The sequence below is a fragment of the Bombus vancouverensis genome, chromosome 12 (genome assembly GCF_051014615.1).
Source record: "Bombus vancouverensis nearcticus chromosome 12, iyBomVanc1_principal, whole genome shotgun sequence".
In the NCBI taxonomy this organism is placed as follows: domain Eukaryota; kingdom Metazoa; phylum Arthropoda; class Insecta; order Hymenoptera; family Apidae; genus Bombus; species Bombus vancouverensis.
Window position 1 is genome coordinate 8,121,458 of NC_134922.1, and position 15,985 is coordinate 8,137,442.

Consider the following 15,985-nt stretch of genomic DNA (forward strand, 5'->3'; position numbering starts at 1 on the left):
GCATCAATTTCGTTCCGGGATAAACGTGCTTTCGCGAACTGCCATTAGTAAACTGGGACAAAGAGAGAAGAAGTGGATAAACGGATTATCGTGGCAGCGAATGGACATTCAGCGACGATTACGACGCGTGTACACCGATTGCAATGCAAACGTCGACTCGCGGATCGCGATCATTCGATTACGCATCGAAAGTTCGATGCGTGTTTGTCATTTCGTATTCCACTCGTTGCGTTCGATCATTTTCGCGATCGATTCATCTTTCACATTACTTTATAACCGGTTAGCTGTCGCGACCTCTTTGAAAATTGTGTAGCTGAAATATGTCGCAAAAAGCGAGCAATGACGAGTATACTCGTCAAACATAGAGTATCTATGACTGTTATGTAATATAGAATTATGTTGTAACGAAACGATTCTTTTATTTTTTTAACTTCGTCACTACAATTTACTGCAATTATCGAGTTGCAATTTAAACAGCGAATTGTAAGTATCTTTTAAGCACGACGAGTGTACTCGTCATGACACAAAATATTGCCATTTCCTCATAGCGAGTATACTCGTGACAAACAGCTAACCGATAAACAGGTTGGTAAGATGAGATCAGAAGGATATTCGAATCGAGCTAAGTAATTTTCTCTGCAATTTGCCAAATTTCGTAATGAACGATTTCTAAGTATGGTACTTGAAGCAATTTACCGGTGTTAAAAAATGTAACATTCGAAAATATTTTTGTATTATCGGTTCTTACGTGAAAGCTCTGATTTGAATGAAATTTGGATGAAACTTTGTAGGCTTGAAGCCAACAATGGCACATACATTAATTTTACCACTCGTCAGGAAAGTAATTCTATCTATTTTTTTACGTGAAAATGAAATACGATCTTTTATCAAATAATATATCAAAGACTAATGACGCGAAGTTCAATATCGATAAGATGTTGAAGCTTAGATGACTCAAGTATAATCGATGTCGACTGATTAGAATTTAAAATACTAAATTTGGTAAAAATGTGAACAGTGATCTGTTCGTTCGAAGGATCACCAAAGTTTCATCCTTTTTCGTTCGGACTATTTTTCTTGCGAAAGTACGTGTCAAGGAAGAAGTTTCAAACTCCAGTTTGTTCTCTCCGGATTGTTCTTTGAATAACAGGTACTTCAGAGTATCACTATATTAAATTTCCATAAAATTCTATAAAAATCTACGATGAAATTTCAATTTGCAATTATACCAATTCTGCGACACGCTGTGCAATAAAGGGCGGAAAAACAATTAACACGCGTTACGTATGACAACGGAACGTTGCATCCAAGTAACTTTCGACTTAAGTAGATTACATATCGGATGAATAGTTATTAGCGCGCACAGCATGCTCGCTGTGGAATATCTGCGTCTATGGTGTCCATTTACTCGACTAAATCTAATTATCGTCGGGGATTGCAACATATCTAACGAGCCTTATGTTACGGATCGATACGATTACAATGTAGGGACCGTGTAACGTGTCGAAATGCGTACGAAGGGTTTGTCTGGGCCCTAGACAAACGGACGTTGCATCGAACGCTAATTAACGCGAGCTAACGTACTACAAGGCACCAAGCAAATTGGAATTTACTGTCTCGTGCCTCGACTTTGTCCCGTTCTGCTTATATCAAGATCCACCGATAGGCTAACAAACCGTGTATCGATGTGCCAATGAATTTTAGTCGAATAGAATTTTACGAGGAATCGTGGTTTATGGTAGCAACTGCTCGTAGATGTTCACATTGTCTTCGTCGTGTCTAGCGGTTCGCCAAGTAGGGGAATTTTACGTAAAAAAGTAAAATTTGATGGAAAAAGTCAAGTTTCTTCGTTATATATTATACTTTGTTATAGTTAGACCGCGGATTTTTATGCGCGTTCGTATCTTTGCGAATATAAGTAAAAATGTTGAATTTCGATAGGAAATTGTTTTACCTACCGAGCATTACGGACAAACACTGTGCTTTGGATATTTTACACATTTGTTGTGTATTACGTGCATTCTCGCAATTTTGCAAAGTGCAATTTTGCACTTTCAAATTTCCTATAAATGCATAAAAATTCGCAGTCTGGTTAAAGCATCGTCGTGTAGGTTTAATATAAGAGACTGTTGCTTGACGTAGTTTGTGAGAGAGGATAAAAAAAAAAGAATTACAAAGAAATATAGATGAAGTCAGTTTGGTATAATACAGGTGAATTTTATGGATGAAATGTGATAGGTGCGGTAAAGGTGTGTACCTTACTTGATGATATTAAATGCTTGATTCGTGAAACATATAATTTGGCAAACAAAAGAAAGTTTATAAAATAGGAAGCATAAACAGACACTATAATCTTACGAAATGGATATAAAATTTAATGAAAACAGCGAACACGCATGTATATCATAGAGTAGGTGATCGTCACAAATATGATAATATGAAATTGTTAGCACGAAAGTTACTAAAATTCGTAGCGTATCAATTTTAAATTCTCTTTTAAATTCTCAAATACGGAATATAAATAAAAATAACTATTAATAAATTCAGAAAAATCTACGCTTTTATTCCATTATTCTTTTTATTCCTCCTTTTCTCTCTCTTCTCTGCACCCTCTACCTTTCTTCCGAGTTACGTAACACGTTGCACACTTTCGCAAGTAAAACTGCAAAACTGAGAACACGGTTGCGACAGATGAAATCCGACTTTGCATTCAATTCGACGTCACAACTAATATATCACAATGACATGAAAGCGATCATCGAAAATAAAATCGAATCACTGCGGAACTCGACATGGGAAAACGAAAACACGACGATAGACGTCCATTCAGTCCGAGATGATATTTTCCAAAAATAGACCTGCAAATTCGTTGGACAGCAAACATCAATCGATATTCATAAAAGACTGAGAATAGGTCGAACAAGCTCACCCACTTTTGCGTAATCGCAAAAGAAGGAAGGTATAACATTTGCGATAAAAAAAAGAATCACTGTAAAACGCTTATTAATTGGGTGCTTGAAATTTCAAAACGAAAAGGAACAACGTAATATTCCAGACAACTATAAACCGATCTTAAACAGGACGGAAGTATTAAAACGTGTCTTACAGTTTCTCAAAAAGACACAAAGCTCTTCTAACTAATTTAAAAAATATAAATATATATATATATTTATATTCATATTGCATAATATAAGGCGCTAATAATCCTGAGAGATGGACGAAGCTCTAAATAAATAAATTAAAAGGAGAAGCTAATATTAATATACTTTGTAAGTATAATAAATTTATAATATAAAGAATAATTTCAACAGAAGATGTTTCGATCGAATTGATCGAAAAATTGCTATCACGAGAAAGTAACATTTGGGCCAGGAACGCGCGCTTTTTATCTTGAACGAATCGAGCTTTCGCCACGCTACAGCAGCGAGAATTAAAGAGAGGTTTTTGTTTTTCGAAAAAAAAGAGCATAAATAGGGCAGCTCGAATTTTCCTCGTAAATTCTTAACTGCGATCCGAGGAGAACGATATCTTTCGCTCCCGGCAGGATACGTTTTTCCACATGGAATCGACCATCCATTTCCTGTATCGTAAATTGTTATCGAGGATAGGAAAAGAAGTTAGGTCTCGGGAAACAGACCTGAATATTTTTCCGCTGAATTTCTCTCGTTCCATAATTTCCACAAATAATCGAACGGATCAGCCATGTGAAAATCAATGAAAATTTCCTTGTTACTCTTCTGGCGATATGATTTGTGAAAAATAAAATATCTATAGTTACATCGAAATAATAGTCTTCAATTTTAACTGAAAATCTAATAGGACGTGTTACTTCAAAATTTATCGTGTACCACTAGAGAAGGCAAATTAAAGTCATCACTTTTGCTAGTAGATATAATTAATTGGCGAATTTCTTTTTCATTTATGGAAAATCTAAAAATGAGCATAATAGTAGGTCTACGAAAATCAACAAAATATTTGAAGTACGAAATAAATCTCTCCCTATATTCTATTTTTTTTTAGTTACGTTTACAAAAATAAATTCATAAAAATATTTTCATATATATTTTTACATATTATTTCATTTCGGTTAAAAATAGATTACACTCTGTATCTACATTTGCAAGGACTAAAACCGACCTACTTGAAACTGATTCGTCTTTATCAGCTTTTAACAACGCTAGTTTCTATTCGTTTACGGAAAGTTTAAAAATTGAGAAACGCAGGCGTAATATGCAAAAATATGTAAAATGTTTAAATTAGAACACTCGTCGTAATATAACTCATTTTCTTCAATTATGCTCATAACAGTACTAATTTTCATAGATAATTCACAGGTCAAATAACGATTATAAAGGTTTCTAATTAATTGTCCACATGATCAACCACGATTAAGACGATATAAATAATTACAAAAGAGAATAATTATCAGGTAACTACAATGACTTTAAAAAATCGATAAACTTTGGGAATAGGAATCGGGTGCTTGTTTCAGAGGATCCATCGTCCAATCCTATGTTAATTGGCTTGTTTTCTGGGGCTGCCGGCGAAATTAATTAACAGTTGCAATTAACCTATATCAGAATCACGTGGAGTGCCATCGTTGGCCGGTTCTTTGCCTCAGTCATCGAACCAGCGCGTTATATCGCCAACATTTTTCCCATTTGCGAAGTGTTACATTTTTGTTTTTCCGCTTGTGCGTGAGAATTTCATTCGAAATGTATATTCTTCATTGCACGTGAAGCATGTATTATTAAAACGTTTCCAAACGAACCGTGAAAATGTTCCAACTCGAGGCGAAATGAAATTCTATCAAAAGCCGGAAAAATATTCGGAAACTCACCTGTTCACATCCACGTCTGTCGACTCCAAAATCGTTCTGGCTTTGTCGAGATGGCCATGTTCCACGGCTGCGAAGAGGGCTGGAAAAATCAAAACGGGGAATAAATTGAAACCACCGTTCATAGGGAAACAGTAATTTTCCTCGTGGAAAGAACGTTGGAAATTTTTATTGTTCCTTAACGAACCGGTAAACGCTCGTTATATCTTATTAATTCATTTCGAAGTAAGAAACATCAAATGTATTAAAATAACGAAGAAAATACTATAGATGAAAACTCCAAGAAATAAATGAATAAAAATTGACCAAAAAAAGAAATTGTACAGTGATGAACAAAAGTTTGGACATGTACAGTTCCGTATAAATCTATGAAACGTACGATTCTTTATTTAATTTGTTTATCAAATATCACTTCGGAGGTTGAAGTTCAAGTACATCATAATTCATTAGACATTAAACAGACGTGTAGTAAAAATTAATAATAATTGTTCTCAACGAAACGTGAGATTTTTCTTGTAAAATCGACACTGGAATTGTTTAGAAACACACACAGGACGAAAAGTGTAATGTCAAAATAATATCAAAATTGACATAGAAAATTCTTACAATTTCAGTTCTTCAAAAATAAAAGATCTACGTACAATTGCTTCTGAAGACAAGCGAAATCATAATATTAGCTCTCAGTCTTTGAAAATTCAGCTTTCAAAATTACATTACGAAATTAATTAGAAACGGAATACATATGACTTTAATTACTATAGAATCTTCCAAGTTAACTTATGCTAGTACTTCTCTTCATCGCTGTAAATGTTTAAAAAATAGGAACTTCTTAAAGAAATGAATGGCAAATAAAGAAGAAAAAAAATCAAAGATACCATGCAGGTGTATGTTGAGAGACTGTGCCGTTAGGGGATTGATGTGCACCGACGAAATATTGTTCGATTGTTGATTTGGCTGTTGTTTTTTCTTGCCGAAACCTTCCAGGAACTCCATCCCTTGCAAAGAGTACAGCTCTGCGTGAACACAAATCAAAGCAACTGGATAAAGACAATCCGCCAGAGGAAAAAATTGCAAGGAAAGTCTTTCCGCGTGCAGAGATAAATAAATAAGCACACGGCTGGACGACGACGGACGCAGAAAAGGATTTTCATTCGTGTAACTATTGGATTGACAACTAAGTGTCATTACCATGTAATGACAAAATCCGCGATCACTTAGTTGCTAACCCAATGGATAACAAAATCCTGACGACTGTAACTCGATTGTGCAGACCAACCGTCGCATAATCCGGAGAGCAGAATTTCGTTTCTATTCGTGTTAACGCAGTATATACATATAGTTAATTCAACATTCTTGTACAAAGATAAACACAGAGGAGAAGAGTGTTCTTCGCGAAAACTAGAATATTTCATTCTTTCTTATTACGTATTGCGTAATTTTCGTCTAATTAAAATTCCTTTGAATTCGCGCGTCCTCGCTCTCTTCTCCTCTCTCCCGCCTGCAGTGTCAAATGAAGCAATTAGAAAAGAAAAATAAATTGCAACAAGCAGTCTGCAAGGGAATCTCTTCCCCTTGGCTTCGCTATATACGTGGAAAATCGATAAAATTACTCTTGTTTCGTAATATATTTATCGACCTAATAAATACGATATTGCAGCAACGTATCTTATATTGAGAGTAAAAGTGGACTAATAGCAATATTCAAAAAATAAAGTAATTCGCTGTTAAAAATAGATAGGTGTGCAACGATTCACTTTGCTACGTTAGTTGGTTTTATTTAGAAAAATGAATTCCTCCGCTTCTTTGGAATAAATTCATGCGAATCATAGATTGGCAGAAATTCAGAGAAAGTGTGGCTTAGTCCATTCCTGCTCTCAATAATTCTATCGTAGAGTGTCCTGTGTAGGCATTGTGATTTATCAACAGACACTTCAGCTAAATAATTCAATTTGCCTAAAGAATTCGAAGAAGGTTTATTCACTGAATGTGTATGTGAAATTATGCAATCCGTCTGTCTATATTAATCGTAATATCGTATTGATTATAACTCTCCGCTAAAATATTCCTATTTATTCCCTGTTTCTCATAACATATGATCAGACCGAAAGGATTGATCCAGTTTATTTAAAGAATTCGAAGGAGACACGTGTCTCGAGTATACGATATCAAGTATCATATATTAATCTGACTATCTACATTAATTACAGTAATATATAATAATCGTTAATGTAAAATATTATATTAAAACTTCGTATGGTAGAAAAGAATTCTCTTCTAAATGCTCTCTAAAATATGAGCCAATTTAGCGGAAGAAATTCGACAAATTCTCAAAAAAGCTGATAGCCCATACTTGATCCAGAAGTGGTCGTGACAAGAATCCTATCCATGGACTCGGCATCCCTCGAGTCTTTCATCGACTTCTTCCTGCCCACCGTCACCTTGCTACGAAAGCTTCCACCGCGAGCATTGGTCCAAAAATTCGCGATATTATCCACTGTCCTGATCCTGCAGGACTTGGATGAGCAAACCGAAGTCTTTCGAACTTTCTCGCCATCCTTCCGCCCTTTTTCCGTCGCCTCGATCCCGCGGTCATCCGCTTGCCAGTCGAACAACGTCGTCCCATCGACCGTGTTCAACGCCAAACTACTCCTCACCGCCTCTTCGTCTTGTAAAATCACGTCGTTCACCGACAAGCTCCTAGCTTTCGTTACAGTGAACACGGGACGATTGTTCTTATTGCACTCGAAATTCGCCTCCATGTCGAACACGGTTCTGTCCTCGGCGGGTTTCCTCGTTTCATCTTCCGTTGGTCTGGCGGGATCTACGACTATCGTTAACCCAGTATCCTGATACGACTTCTCGATGGGGCGTTCTTCCTTCGTTTCGACGTGATCAGAATGCTCAGGTTCGAACACGAAACTGGAAAAGGACGAGTCCAAGGAACTGTCCAGGCGGAAAGTAGGATTCTCATAGGACAACTGGCTACCACAGAGAAGGTTTCTCTTCTCTTTCTCTCCGTTCGACACGGACGAAGTCTCCTCGTTGCTCTTCCAACGAAATATATGAGTTACTCTCGGGGACGAGGCGTCGTTGTTCCTCTTCGATGATTTCTCCTGCTCCTTGCGACTCTTGCCCATTATTCTGTCCGTAAGGCACAACTTGCTCTTCAGGTCCCTGGTGATTTTACGAGACTCCAGCTCGCTCGAGGAAATCGAATGTCCCAAGCTGGGAGACGTCGAGAGACTGTTGAGGGACTTGTCAGAGTCTTTCGACGAGTCTTTCGACGAATCGTTTGGAGGAATTTCGGGGCTTTTGGTTGGCCACGTGGTCTCTTCTACGAGGGACGTTTGGTTTCGGCGTTTCTTCGTGTCTCGCAGTGGTACCGGGGAAAGATCGAAGCCAGAGTTTAAACGAAGACTCGCGTGGTTTCGCAGCTTCGACATGAGCTTTATCGATGCACGAAAGGATCTCGACCGCTTCAAGGTCGACATCCTGTCGCTCGACGATCGCCTCGAGAGCAATTCCATTTTGGGACTGGACGCGGATAATTTGCGAAATTTCATCTGGAGGATCCTTCGATGTTTGCGGCTGATTTCTTTTAATGTTCGGAAAGTTTCACTTGGTTTTTCTCGATCTCAGCCAACTTAATCTGTGCGATCACGCACAGTGTATTACGTATGATATCACATTCGGTTTCTTCATAACTCGTGACTATCCTCGTTGACAATTTCGTTGAATATGCACAATGTTTGACTAAATATATCCTTCGATAGAGACTCATGTTACGTTTGATTTTCTTTGGCAGGGAAAGACTCCTTTCTTCTTTGGTTTAAGTAAGCTGAAATGTCACATTCTCACGGTAACCTCAAACGCTGACGATATTCCGGTAGATAAAACACAGACTGTTCTTTCTTTGGTCGGGCAAACACGATGAACATTTCCTACGAACGACTGAAAGTGTCGAAAGAAAAATTTACGACAAATGTCAGGTATCGCGAAATATATTTGTTGCGGCGAGAAATAAGCGTCCATTTGGATTACAGCCTATAAATATACTTCGTTTCTCATCAAGGTTAATAGCTCTCTTTATGACGACATTAAAAACATCGATACGTGGAATCGTCGTCACTCGCGCGAACAAATAAAAAGTAAAAATCAATAGTCTCCCGAGAAGACAAGAAAAGAAAAAGAAAAAAAAAAGGAGAAAGAAATAAGAAGAGTAGAAGAAACTAATGCAATCGTAAGAGCAATAACGTGGACCGCATTTTAAATCGAAATCCTACTCAATTCTACCGTTCTCTAGTTCCATTTGGAACAAGTCCCTGGGCTTGCTAAACGGTTAGATTACTCACAAAACGCGGCTACACCGGGAAAATTCATATTCCACGTCAAACGAACAACCGTAATTTCTAGGAACATGATAAGATAAGAGTTATCCGAGTTAGCCGAATTTTAATACCTTGAAGCACGATCTTGAACTATGCACGAAATAATCAAACTTGTATAGTACGAACCAGTGTTATTAAAACAATGAAAAACGATGAAACAATTGGAACGATCCTCTCGTAGGGTTGTTTGATCTTCTATCGTGTAACAACTGACGAAAGAAACAAATTAACTCGTGGAAATAAAGTAATATACACGCGCCACAGAATTACGTCAGTTGCAGCTGAGAATATCGACGTTAGCCTCGCGGACTTTCATTTTGACGAATAGAAATTACGTCCTCGTAGATAACCATGATCTGCGATGTTGAGCTTGCAACGTAAGTACGCGATACGTTTATTTCACAGTTTATCACGCCGCTGTTAATAACGAGTTACATAATCTCTTTGCAGATGTAGATGGTTCAACTTTTGCTTCTTGTAATCGAATTTCACGTGTTCACACGACAAATGACATGTACATAATAGTCAGTCTGACTGAAATATTCTTCTGACTTTGATAACTCTATCCGAACGAACGAGGAAGAAAATGAGAAAAGTTTGAACGCTATCGCGGACGAATTTCAAATCGACAGACGCTCGTTGTGACCAACACGAGCGAGTCCGAACGAATGCGTGTCACACGACAGACTGACGTATGCCCGTAGCGAAACGATTTTATTATTTACTTAGGACACGCACCCGGTCGATTCCAGTGCGCCAACCACAATTACCCATTACGAAGAAGTGGACTGAACGTCGACTCTTCCTCCTCGAGACGAGCGTGACAATTTGTTAGCCCAATCAAACTTATTGCCGGCGTCCGTAGCTGGCCATTGGATCGCCAAGATCGAGGGCATTGCATCGAGAGTGGCCAAAAGAGTAAATCGAAATGGTTAGAGCAAGCATCGAGGAAGTGGATAAACGGAGATTTGATTGTCCAACGTCACCGATCTTCTGATTTACTTCTAATCGATATAACGCGATCTTAATGTTTCTATCGAATAGATTGATTGCCTCTGGAACTGTTTCCTGGCGAGAGAATACGCGCGATATTTATTGGTTGGATTTAGGATTCGATTAGAGAAGCATCGGAAGGCAGCGAATTTATGGCACGAGTGTTTCTTGAAATTGTTTGGAATTCTTGACCGAGGGATATGCAAAGTGATTTTGATAATTGATTTCAGATTTACTGAAGCATCGGAGAAGATTAAATCAGACTACAAGTATTTTCTAAAGTCGTTCGCAAACTTCTGTACACAATTTGAGTGGATGTTTGTAACTGCTTTAGAATATGAATTAGAATTTTGCGAAATATAGAGAAGCGTTGGAAACGAATTTCTAAACTGGCTGTACGAGGACGCTGAATACTTTTAAACCTCCTATTACACTTTTGCGATTAGTCACGGGAAACTAACAAATGACTGACGAGTTACTTTTCAACTTCTACCATAGAGATAGATGTTCTGTTAACGTTAGATAGCTTTGGGATTAATGCCAATGACGAATCTGTACAAATTTGTTTCAATTGGGAAAGTTTCGAGATCTGTACTTAGTCTAGAAATTATTGATAATCCGCAAATATTCCTGCATTCGTTACTGTAACTTTCATCATGGAAACAGATATCTGGTTAAGCTTCGTCAGCCATGGATTTAGTACAGAAAACAAATCTCTCGGAATTTCCTAGTTTTCACAAGTTTCAAGCTTCCCGAGTATCTCACAAATTATTGACAATGTACAAATATTCTTGCATCTGTTGCAATAATTGCTTCAATTATTATGCGTCATAGCTATAGCATAAACGTGTCAAACTTTGATAGCCCTAGAATCAATCTTCCTGGAAAATCTGTAAAATATTTTAATTTTGAGAAGTTTTACTATTCACACTCGATGTATAAACAATTTAAATCTACAAGCGTTCCTGCATCTATTGCTTCGATTATTATGAAACATATTATGGAATAAATAAATAAATATTATAGAAATATGTAGATAAGCTTTAAACTTCGATGCTATTAGAATTAATACAAACAACGAATCCGTAGAAAATGTCTAACTTCCAGAAGTTTTAGGCAGCCTGAGTATCTCACAAGTTATTGACAAGGCACAAATATTCTGTTGCTTCAATTATTATGCGTCATAGCCCTAGAATCAATCTTCATGGAAAATCTGTAAAATATTTTAATTTTGAGAAGTTTTACTATTCACACTCGATGTATAAACAATTTAAATCTACAAGCGTTCCTGCATCTATTGCTGCGATTATTATGAAATATATTATGGAATAAATAAATAAATATTATAGAATATTTATATACAAACTAAATGTATATATATATAGAAAATTTCTAACTTCCAAAAGTTTCGGGCATTCTGAGTATCTTACTCAAATTATCGACAATTTATAAACAATTCGTGAAGCTGTTATTCCGATACTCTTAGAATTAAAATTAATACTGATACCGAATCTCTGCAAATTCTCAATCTCGGATAAGTTTTAACGCTTCCTGCTTTTACTCGTCTCCAGTAACTTACGAACATGACTGGGCAATTTCTAGACCTTTCTGCGACCGCATCTTGAGCAGTTACATATTGCGGCTCTTGTATTGGGTCGGCAACTAAGTGATTACGGACTTTGTCATTAGGTAGTAATGACAGTAATGCATGAAACACGCGCTTCATTCACCGATATGCGACTGGAAACGAACAAAAGCATTTGTGTACTGAACGAAGCAACTGGCTAGCGAACTTTGCCCGTAAACTTCGAGGAAACCTGGAAATCGGACAAATGGATGGTTTGTCGACGAATACAATTAGGCTAGAAGATGAAAGTGAAATAAGTGGTTTTGCAAGCTTCACGAAGAAGACGCATCTCACCATTGCAATGAAGAATAGAGATCGATCTGAGCATCGATCTCATCCGAATATTCTCTTTGAGATCAATCGGCTGGGTTCGATAGAATGACCATTGTTGTCGACGAAACTTGTGATTTGAACGCCAAATAGAAATTCCTTGCAGATATATGCGCAGCGAAAATCGACTGGTCGACCCTTATCGAAAAGTAAACGGTGTCACGAGAGAAAAAAGACGTAGATGCTAAAACCAATAAAATAATACGTAAAAAGAAAAATCGATGGATATGAAAATCGTTGTAGGAACGAGCCGAGGTAAGTGCAAATTAAACAGAACTGACGGAAATGATATTATAAGCACGTCGATGATTAGATAAACTCGACAGACGGACGATTGGAGGCTGGCAGATGGTCGAATTGTTAATTTTGAAATGTTGATAAGCACACAGCGTAAAAGAATGTGCAGTCGGACACACAGGTCTGTGTACGCTTATTGAATTTTACGTATTTGATTTATAGAAAAGGACATAGTAGATGCCGGAAAAATCGTAAATTGTAGGTCGTTTTTGATACCTGTGCAGCGGAATATAAATTTGTATTTTTTATACATGTTTTCGTGTATACTTCTTTACGTATATCATTTTCCTATACAATGTAAATTTAATAAAATTCCATATTTGGGTTCTAAAGATATTAATGTAATAATAAGTCTACTTTTTTAATGAATTGTGTAACTTATTTGAATATGTATTTCGTATATATATAAGTAAATTTAAATATAAATTCAACCAACATAAAATTTGATACGATTTCTCAACACAATCTAATCATCGTTGTTATAATTATTTCAGAATTGAAAAATGTACGTAGGCTTATGTAAGAGACTGTATGTTTTGCAACCAACTGGACTGCAGAAACACGAGCAGCTTCGACGTACTCGGATCGATCGAGAGGAATAAAATCGCTCTCTTGCGATACAGATTGGAGTTCGTTAGAAGTTAACGAGGTAATTACGGTTCGTCGAGATGATAATGGGATAATTAAAGCCAGAGGTAAGTAAATTGTCAGGGGAGGATTGATTTGTCCAAGATCCCGTCGACGCTCTAAGAAACTGGAGAAATCAAACGGCAGAAATTATCGACTTTGCAACTTAAGATATTACAAACTCTACAACAAGCAATATTATCTCTCAATGATTCCTTCAAACGACGAAATCCTCCACTTTCGAACTTCAAATATGATAAAGACGAGAGCAAGCAAAATAATCTTTCATTGAATCCTTCAAACGGTAAATTATCGGCTCTAGAATTTGAAACATTAAAAAAAGCAAAAAAAAAAAAAACAAAACACGCGATAATATGTTTGATTAATTTCTGCGAGCCGCGATTATCGACTTCAGAGCTTCGAATATTTAAAAAAGAAAAGCAAGCAATATTATCTGCCGGCAATTCCTTCAAATGGCAATTACTATCGGCTTCAGAGCTTGAGACTGTCGAAGAAAGAGAAACTATCGATATTTCTTTCGAATACCTAATTTTTCCGAGTGGCAATTATCGTGGTTAACAAGCGAGAGAGTACATCAATTTCTTCATCGAGAAAATATGTATCTGGATATAGAATAGTAGAAGGGGTAGAAGAAACAATAGAGAGATGAAGAGGATACATATCAGTAACTTCCTCTCGTTTTAACGTCTATTGTGCTAATGGCCACTAATAACGCTTCCGTTTCCCCTTTCTTCTTCGTGATTACTGTCTCACGATTGTTACTACGAAAGATCGTATCGTCGTAATTCCACGCTCAGATTTCCAACGACGTTAAAAGACGAAGAGGCTCTACCATCTAACGAGATACACGTTCGCCATTTATATTGCCTTTCGAATTCTCTCGATATTATAGAAGCCTATTTCGAGTCTCATTTAACTAGAAAACGCAGCAGAGCAACCCGTGTAGCGGTAACAATGTTAACAAGAGATCTCTTTTTTTTTTTCTTTTCCTTCTCGATAGAGAGAAGTGGCTTTGCCGCATCGAGACGCCGATTCCATCGGATGGGCTTCAATCCGAGGATATTACTTTCCTCGGCAGTCGAATGAAATTAGAACTTTTACTACTTCCCTGTCGAAGCAACTTTTTCGCCACCATTAAGAGCTCCAAGCAACGAAAGTGGATTACATTACGGAAAATTGCTTCGCGTTTTCTTGTTCGATGGAGCTGGATTAATCACCCTTTGGAACGTGCTGAAGGGAATAACAGAAAAGACAGGAGAAAAATCATTTTATGGCCGAGTCGTGATTTTCCGCGCCGCTCGATCCCACTTCCCCTCGATACCAAATGAACATTCGATGACCAAAATGAAATTTCCGTCATCGATAATGATTATTCATAAGCAACCTGAAATTAATAAAAACCGACGAGGATTGCCGATAATCAAAAAAATGTTTCACGTTTTATGTTAACATAATATAATTAAGTTAATAGCTTTTAAAATTTGTCTTATGGCACTTACAATGTCTAATCTCAACTAATATTGTGTCTTCCAAGAAATCATAAGCTTTGAATGCCTAATACTTACGAATAATGTAATATAACGTAATATGTATTTTTTTATATTTCTAATTCTAATTTATAACAAGATTTATCGTTTTATTATTACTATTATTATTTATTTTGCTATTATTAATTAGAATTTTGTTTTACAAATTATACAAGTATAAATACAGAAGTATAGAAGTATAAAAATTTATGCAAAGTACAATAGTATAGAGACAAGTGCTGTATGAAAAATCTTCGTTAATGTACAAGATCGTGGCAAGCGAAAATCGGATGCGAATGTGTGAACCTCGATTCGAGAGCGATCAGAGGCAACGAACATTGTTCCTGGGGATCCAGGCGCGGGAAACCAGGAGAAAGGGCAACGAGGGCAAAGGATACAAAAGACAGAGTAATAAACGGGCATCCAAGCCACTGTTTTATCTCTGCACAAGCGTCGACGCGCTGTCACCGAAGCAGAAATCCTGAAAAAACGATTTGCGGCTAACGGGGCCTTTTATAAGCCACGTTTGGTTCGATGTGCCGGGTTAGGAATCGAACGACCACGTGTCCTCTTTGTTAATCTCGCAAAAGGAATACGAATACCGATTTCGACGAAAAATACGATATCAAAGGAAAGGAAGCCTGGAAACTCTCCTGACCCTGACAAAGAGTAATTAAAGCATCTGTCCTCTTTTATCGCGTCGTGCTCGTTATATCTCGTCGATAAATTACAATCCATTTTCTCTGAAGTTACTGTACTCTGGCATTGTTAATATAGCGTTGTTCCGTAACGAACCGCGTGCCACCAGCAAGCCATCGACCGTGAAATTAATGAATCGTTAAGGAAAGTACTAATAGGGAAACGTCAGGTGAGGAAATAACAATTTTTTACGATAATTCTTGGATCCTCGCCGCGGACAGATTAAGACAAAAGTTGTTATCGATGTTGAAAATTGAACTAATCCTTTCAATATTTACATATATTGTTCATATATCGTATACGTGTACCTATTTGATTTTATATTGTATTTATGTATGGTATTATATTTATTTTACACGTTAAGTTAACGAGAAACTAATGATTTTCTACGAACAATACGTAGTTTCTTGTGGAGTGAATGAATCGTGTTTATAAATTCAAGTTGTTTATTCAAAAATCCAATATTCTATCAAAATTAAATATACTCAGTGATGTGTGTTGTAGGATATTTGCACCGCTGATAGATTCCATTATTTTGGCGCGGATTTCGATAAAGTGAAGTAGAACCCTGTTTTCAGCGGATCATTTCTCGGTTATTATGAAATTCCCAAATAGAACGCGTAATTCATTGAATCTATAG

The 15,985-nt window shown here is 37.0% G+C and overlaps 1 protein-coding gene across 10 annotated transcripts in view; it reads right to left on the minus strand.

Moving 5' to 3' along the window:
• The window catches only part of wake (ankyrin repeat and fibronectin type III domain containing protein wide awake), a 186,765-nt gene that overhangs the window by 13,019 nt on the left and 157,761 nt on the right, over positions 1-15,985 (minus strand). For 3 of the 10 annotated variants that reach the window (XR_013059645.1, XM_033330498.2, XM_076623086.1), the window contains exons 2-4: positions 7,188-8,675; positions 5,713-5,850; positions 4,841-4,919 (exon numbers count right to left, since the gene is read on the minus strand). Coding sequence is in view for 9 of the 10 variants with exons in the window: in XM_033330498.2 (XP_033186389.2) it covers positions 4,841-4,919; positions 5,713-5,850; positions 7,188-8,400 (1,430 nt within the window). In the remaining variant the exon portion in view is untranslated. Of the gene's footprint in view, positions 1-4,840; positions 4,920-5,712; positions 5,851-7,187; positions 8,789-9,351; positions 9,921-15,985 lie in introns of those variants that run through there. The other 7 variants (XM_076623087.1, XM_033330501.2, XM_033330502.2 and 4 more) reach the window with 5 other exon arrangements.